The sequence below is a fragment of the Adiantum capillus-veneris genome, chromosome 8 (genome assembly GCF_014529385.1).
Source record: "Adiantum capillus-veneris isolate H3 chromosome 8, ASM1452938v2, whole genome shotgun sequence".
NCBI classification, from domain to species: domain Eukaryota; kingdom Viridiplantae; phylum Streptophyta; class Polypodiopsida; order Polypodiales; family Pteridaceae; genus Adiantum; species Adiantum capillus-veneris.
In genome coordinates this window covers 64,189,501-64,195,985 of record NC_140938.1, presented here as the reverse complement: position 1 = coordinate 64,195,985, position 6,485 = coordinate 64,189,501, and the positions used below count along the sequence as shown (strand labels likewise).

General features: G+C 43.6%; 1 protein-coding gene across 1 annotated transcript; it reads left to right on the top strand.

Annotated features, from left to right (window-relative positions):
- Positions 1-5,418: 5,418 nt before the first annotated feature.
- On the top strand, positions 5,419-6,179 carry LOC147452261 (major pollen allergen Ole e 10-like). Its single transcript, XM_086518907.1, has 2 exons — positions 5,419-5,907; positions 6,040-6,179. Exons 1-2 carry the CDS (start codon positions 5,487-5,489, stop codon positions 6,072-6,074), a joined length of 456 nt encoding a protein of 151 aa, XP_086375033.1. The 5' UTR covers positions 5,419-5,486; the 3' UTR covers positions 6,075-6,179.
- Positions 6,180-6,485: the final 306 nt, after the last annotated feature.

Below are 6,485 nucleotides of genomic sequence, written 5' to 3'. Positions count from 1 at the left end.
GTGAACTCTAGGCGGGTGTGGACAAATGTGCGGGATACATTCGTACTTCCGCAGCATTGTGAACAAGTTGTGTTCATACACGATCCGCTATGGAAAGAAAATGATGAGGATGATCTGTCTAAACCCTACTGGCTTTATGTCGTTCAAGTTGCTCCACGTAGCAAGCAAGTGTGTGAAGGATTGGATGTTGAGCTCGAAGAGGTGATTCATGAACAAAGCGCAGGACCGACTCCAACTTTAAGTTTAGATTTTGAGGTGGATGTTAGCATTGAGCAATTGTCTGAACCTAGAGATGAGGTGTCAAATAGTGAAGTTGATACGGAGAGCGACAAAGAACTAGAGTTCAATGACGAAGATGCAGAAGTACAGATTGAGATAGACAGCTTTGGTGCATCAGATCTCATAGAGGATGAGATATTAACTAATGACTTTTGCTAGGAAACCTTTTGTAAAGCTCTTTTTATTAGTCTACAATACACTTTAGATTTTGGTCATTTATATAGCAGTTTCGTTGATTTGTTTCATTTGTGTAGCAGTTTCATTGATTTCTTGTTTGTATTGATTAAGCATTTCTTACGTAAACTAACGTATTTTGTGGGGTGTTGTTTGTGTATGATTAGCCATGGCCGATGACGATGAGCCCTACTCTCCTAGTTTTAGTTTTCCAGTCACTCCGGCCGGCATGTCACCCGAGCATATGAGCTCATTTTTGTCTCAGTTCACACCATAGCAAATGGCAATGGCACATGACCTTTGGGGTGTAGGTGCAAGTACCTCTACACCTACTACGACCGACCCTATGCCCGGGACTAATGTGGTCCCTACACAGAGCGGCCCCACACCTAAGTCTAGTGTGTCCCCTATGCCTAGGACTCGTGTGCCCTCTACATCGACGGGTGATTCATCCTCGAGATGACGTCACCGTCGTTCTGGAGGTGGTGGTTGCTGTGGTAGCGATTCTACCGATGCGTCCACACCACCGAGAGAGCGTCCACCCATCTCTTTAGTAGATAGTTCACCGATGGGTACACCACGTACACCTTGGGGATCACACGAGCATGATCCTAGCAAGGTGTACAGGAGCAGGGATGGGGCTGTTGTGGTAGATAGGGTGGGAAAGGAAATGCGACAAAGGATTTGACAGATCTATACGATTCAGTTTGGTCACACTGTGATGGAGATTTGGAAAAATCTCGATCTTGAGAGAAAGAATTACATCGTCGACGCCATTCAGAGAGAGTACAGGCCAGCAGAGGGGTACGATCAGGTATCGAACGCCTAAATTTTGAGCGTGGCGAGGTCTACAATGTCACACCGTCGGTCAGAGGTCAGAGGCCAGAGACAGGTTCAATGACGGCGATCCCAAGCCAGCATGGTTGGACGTTGAGGAGTGGATTGGGATTGCACAAGAGACACGAGACAATCCCAATAGATTTCAGCAGGAGAGAGATGTAGCCATAGCACGTTTGAAGTCTGCTGGAGTGTCACATCTTGGGAGTGGATGCTACGATACTCTTTGACATGATTTTGTAAGTATCATACGTATGCTTTAAATTATTGATAGTATATATGTTATTTGAAGATTTATCTAATGATTAAACCATAATTTTGCAAGAAGATACCGTGAAGGGCCTTCCGATACGGAAAGAGGAGAAGTATGGGTACAAGCTTGAACTTGTGGCCCTTTTGAGGAGGGAGAGGACGTCGATTGGGAGGCATTACCATGAGGTCTTCTCACTTAGTGATTATTTTCATGTGTACAGTTTTGTAGTACTTATGTTTATGGTTTATGGTTATGTTTATGGTATGGTTAAGGTTTGCCAACTTATGTTTATGGTTTATGTTTATGTTTATGGTTTATAGTTATGGTTATGGTTATGGTTGTGCAAGGTTATGGTTATGGTTATGGTTATGGTTATGGTTATGGTTATGGTTATGGTTATGGTTATGGTTATGGTTATGGTTATGGTTATGGTTATGGTTATGGTTATGGTTATGGTTATGGTTTTGGTTCAGGTGATGGTTATGGTTTTGCTATGATGGTATAGCAATCGTGCTATGGTTATGGATTTGCTATGGTTATGGTTATGGTTATGGTTATGGTTATGGTTATGGTTATGGTTATGGTTATGGTTATGGTTATGGTTGTGCAAGGTTATGGTTGTGCAAAGGTTATGGTTATGGTTTTGGTTCAGGTGATGGTTATGGTTTTGCTATGATGGTATAGCAATCGTGTGATGGTTATGGTTATGGTTATGGTTATGGTTATGGTTATGGTTATGGTTATGGTATGACAAGCAAGTTATGGTATGGCAAATGGGTTATGTTTATGGTTTTACAGTTTTTGACTCATGTTTTAATCATGTTAACAAGTTATGTTATTCTTATAATTTTGCTGATTGCCATACACTCGCTCTTTAGCGTCAGCTTGTAGGTGGAGTGCGGTTGCTTGTGCACTCTTTCTTTGGGCAGAGAGGGATGTTTTCTTTTGCTGTGCAGTACATGCAGCATTAGTTCCCAACCCTCTCTGCCCAAAAAAAAATTGCAGGTTTTGGTGGTCGATACAGGTTACGGTATCACCATCGGTAGAGCTAACGAAATGAGCGTCGAAATTTATTTTATTAATACCAGTGCTTGATCCGTTGATTATTCCGACGCCTATTAATAGACCTACTCCGACGCCTGCCACACCGATAGTCATACCGATGCTACGATACCGGCGTCTCTTTCGAGGCTTATTTCAACGCTGTTTAGTTAAAAATTAGCGTTATTTCGTCAGTACCTGCGCCAACTTCTGCGCGACCTCTTGTAGTGAGGGCGATAAGAAGGGGATGTAGATTGAGGTGTCGTCGGTGCGAGGCTCTGGATGTAAGGAGTCCCTCCCTGACTCCCCCATGGTGTGGACTGCGGAGAAAGACCGTAGGTCGCAAGCTGGTGTGGAGTGTACCGACCAAACAATGCATCCCTCAAACGGAGGTACTGGTCCCGTAAAGAGATAGCCCACTGTAGGTATGGATCTACCACCGGTGGAGGAACCTGATCAGTAGAGTAGGTATAGGATGGCCATGCTTGCAATTAACAAAAATAAACATATAGCACTCATGGTTTAGGGTTTAGTAGCCACAAATAATCTTAATTTCTTTGCTTGATCTCACCGCCTCAAGACTCGAGTCCTTTGGAGGCAATGTACACCCCAGGTGGGAGCCCACCTAGATGTGAACCAACCAAAACAAGATCCAGATAGCTGCTCCCCACCAGGTGGTCTCTCGTCTGACATCTACATTACAGAGAGCAATATGAGATTTAGATTTTCTCCCCTACTCACTCATCTATATATATGTACACAAGTATATATGCACATAAGCAGGTAGATACATATACATACTAGTAGACCTAAGTAGGGGCTAGTAGTGCCAAAGGTCAAGTGGCACCTCTTTAGATATCATCACAATTTCAACCGTGGTTAAAACCAAAGGTACGTTGTGGTAATCCATGCATGAGTGGATCAATGACCGCAACGCCACGATTAAAAAAGGACTATACCCAAGGAGAAGCGTCTAACTTTCAGGTGCTATGCTCTCGTACTTAGTGCTTATATACATGCATAAATAAATATATACGTACACCCCCCCTATAATTTAAGTATATACAATTATGTACTCTCTACAATTAAGTATAATCTAAGTATATACAATTACGTAAATGTAGATATCGTTTTGAGTAGAGATAACAAAGAGCTATGGCTGTAAATGTAGCCATTATTTTGTGTTGTGCGCAGTGCAAGAGTGCTCCTGTTTTTGTAGAGTGCTTTGAAGAAGAGCTTCTTTATTGTGCTTCTTGTGCAGCATCTCTTCACAGCAGCTCCTTGTTCGAGGGATTACTGTGCACATTGCATGCCTGCCTTTATTCTAAGGTACGGTACGTTGAAACTAGTCCAGCCTAATGTTGCGTCCATGGGGAGAAAGCGAGAGGGACATAGGAACAGAGTGAGAAAGATAGAGAAGGTAAGGAGAAGAGAGTAGAAAGTAATTTCTGAACTCCATCGTTTTCACGTAAAGGTCTTTCTCAAAGCACTATACGGTCTTTTTAAAAGCACTATACAGAAGCGAAAGCATACTCGCACTGCGCACACCACAAAATGGTTGCTTTGCCGACAACCATTGCTCTTTATCTCCTTGTAAGCTCACGTGCACATACCTCTCTCTCTTTCTCTCTCTCTCTCTCTCTCTCTCTCTCTCTCTCTCTCTCTCTCCCTCCCTCCATCCCTATTTCTTTATCTCCATCTCTTCCTCTCTCTCTCTCTCTCTCTCTCTCTCTCTCTCTCTCTATATATATATATATATATATATATATATATATATATATATATAGATAGATATATATATATATATATATATATATATATATATATATATATATATATATAGATAGATATATATATATATATATATATATATATATATATGAACTCTTGTAAATACGTTGTAGAAGGACAAGTTTGAGAAGTGTTTTAGAATATTAATTCTCGCCAATTAAGTGGATCAAATCAAGTGTGCTATTGGGTTAGTAATGTATCCCTCAAGCCCCTAGAGAAGGAAGGGCAAGGGGTTTGGATCGTGTGCTACCCACATATATAATTTTTATATTTCTATATGGATCCGGATTGTTTAATAATCAGTTTGTCATGACAAGGCTGTTTTTGTCTAGCGTTCCCGAGTATGTGCCTACGGTTTTTAAAAAAGAAAAGAAATAAGAGTATGACGAGATGCCTTAAAAAAAAGGGTGGAAGCAGGCGTGAACAAACGAAAATGAGAGGGAAGGGGGGGATCAAGTGGCGTCGATTTGGCCCTCAGGGTTTACATAACCTTCAAGGCGAAGCAGTGCGATGGCGACTACGCACAGGGGGGAGGCATTGCAGGGCGAATCATAGGAGATGCCTTCACAGCTAGAGAATAGGCAGAACTGCATGGCTTGCAGCAAATGGTTTGTGAAGGTGGTGAGCGAGTGGAGCCAGAGGAGCTGGGCGTGCGTGGTTGGACGAGGGAGGGAGGATGTAACAGGAGAGGGAAAGGAGCTACCTGTACGCGGCTGGATGCAGGAGGAGAGGGCAAGGATTTATTTTTTTTATAATAACAAAGGGGTACGTGGGCTGGCAAGAATTTGGCGTTGGCGGATTGGTCTAGCTCGACAACTTCTTCTTTCTGAGATCGTGTGTAGTTCGATTCCTGCTGCTAATTTTGGCCTCTGTGCACGGTAATGCTCAATTCTTGCTGCTAATTTTGGCCTCTGTGCTCGGTAATGCTCAGAGTGGATGGAATCTGCTGAGATCCCCTCTAATAAAATGGGAAACTAACCATTTTCGATATATTAATTAATTACTTAAGGGCTGGGAAACAAAATACGACGAGAGCGTGGCAAGCATATAAATCGGGAGAGAAACTAGAGCGGATACATTATACCAGTGGAGACATATATCGGCGCCGAGGATGACAGGAAGATCAATGGCCGTTGGGATGGCGATAGTGCTAACGATGGCGGTGGCGATGGCCGGATCGTTAGTGCAGACAGCAGCAGGACAGGGCCGAAGGATGATGAGCGCAGAGGAAGGAGGCGAGTCGAAGGCGGCGTGCACCGGAGGCCTGGGCTGCATGGGAGGGAGCCCCTTCAAGCCCGGCTGGTGCGTAGCGAAGCCCGAGACCTCCGAAGCGCAGCTCAAGAGCATGCTGCAACGGGCCTGCTCTCTCATGGGCGTGAAATGCCTGGCCATGATCGTGGGCCGCGGCCACCCCTGCCACACCCCTGACACGCTCCTGGCCCACACTTCCTGGGCTGTCAACGCCTTCTACTTCCAGAAGCTGGGCCAATGCGACTTCGAAGGCGCCGCCACCATCGTCCAGCAAGACCCCAGTAAGTGCTGACATTCATACACTCTCTCTCTCTCTCTCTCTCTCTCTCTCTCTCTCTCTCTCACACACACACACACACACACACACACATCCCGCTGATCTTAATAAAGCTTCTGCATATATATGATTGCAGGCTCTGGATCATGTGTCTACCCCCGCACCACGTAAGTAGCTTCCCCACCGCTACGTCCAAGCTTTGCTCGGCTGCGTTTCCCGGGATATTTTGTTAAACCACCCTGAAAAGTGCATTTTGAGTTCCTAATAAAAGGGTTTATTGAGTTTGTAAGTTGTTTTTATTATCATCCATATGGCTTGGAAAGTGCTTGAATGTCTCATAGCCTATGGAATTCACTTTTAAATATATAATCAAACAATATTGTTCATGTAATAGGGGCTTTTCACACTTGTGATATTCGTATCAATGCATCAACACAAATGAATCTGATTTTCTTTTTTTGGAGTGTCAATACAGACTCGATATCTGTGTCGTTATGCTCATATAGTGATTCAAATATTGACGTCTATGTCGATTATGATATTGACGTTGCATAACCATATATATCTACGCGTATATCGATG

What these genes read in the sequence shown, in the direction of transcription:
- LOC147452261 (XM_086518907.1), top strand. Translation starts at nt 5,487, where the DNA reads ATGACAGGAAGATCAATGGCCGTTGGGATGGCGATAGTGCTAACGATG. An exon ending in CATCGTCCAGCAAGACCCCA is followed by an intron (nt 5,908 to 6,039) that starts GTAAGTGCTGAC and finishes ATATGATTGCAG; the next exon opens with GCTCTGGATCATGTGTCTAC.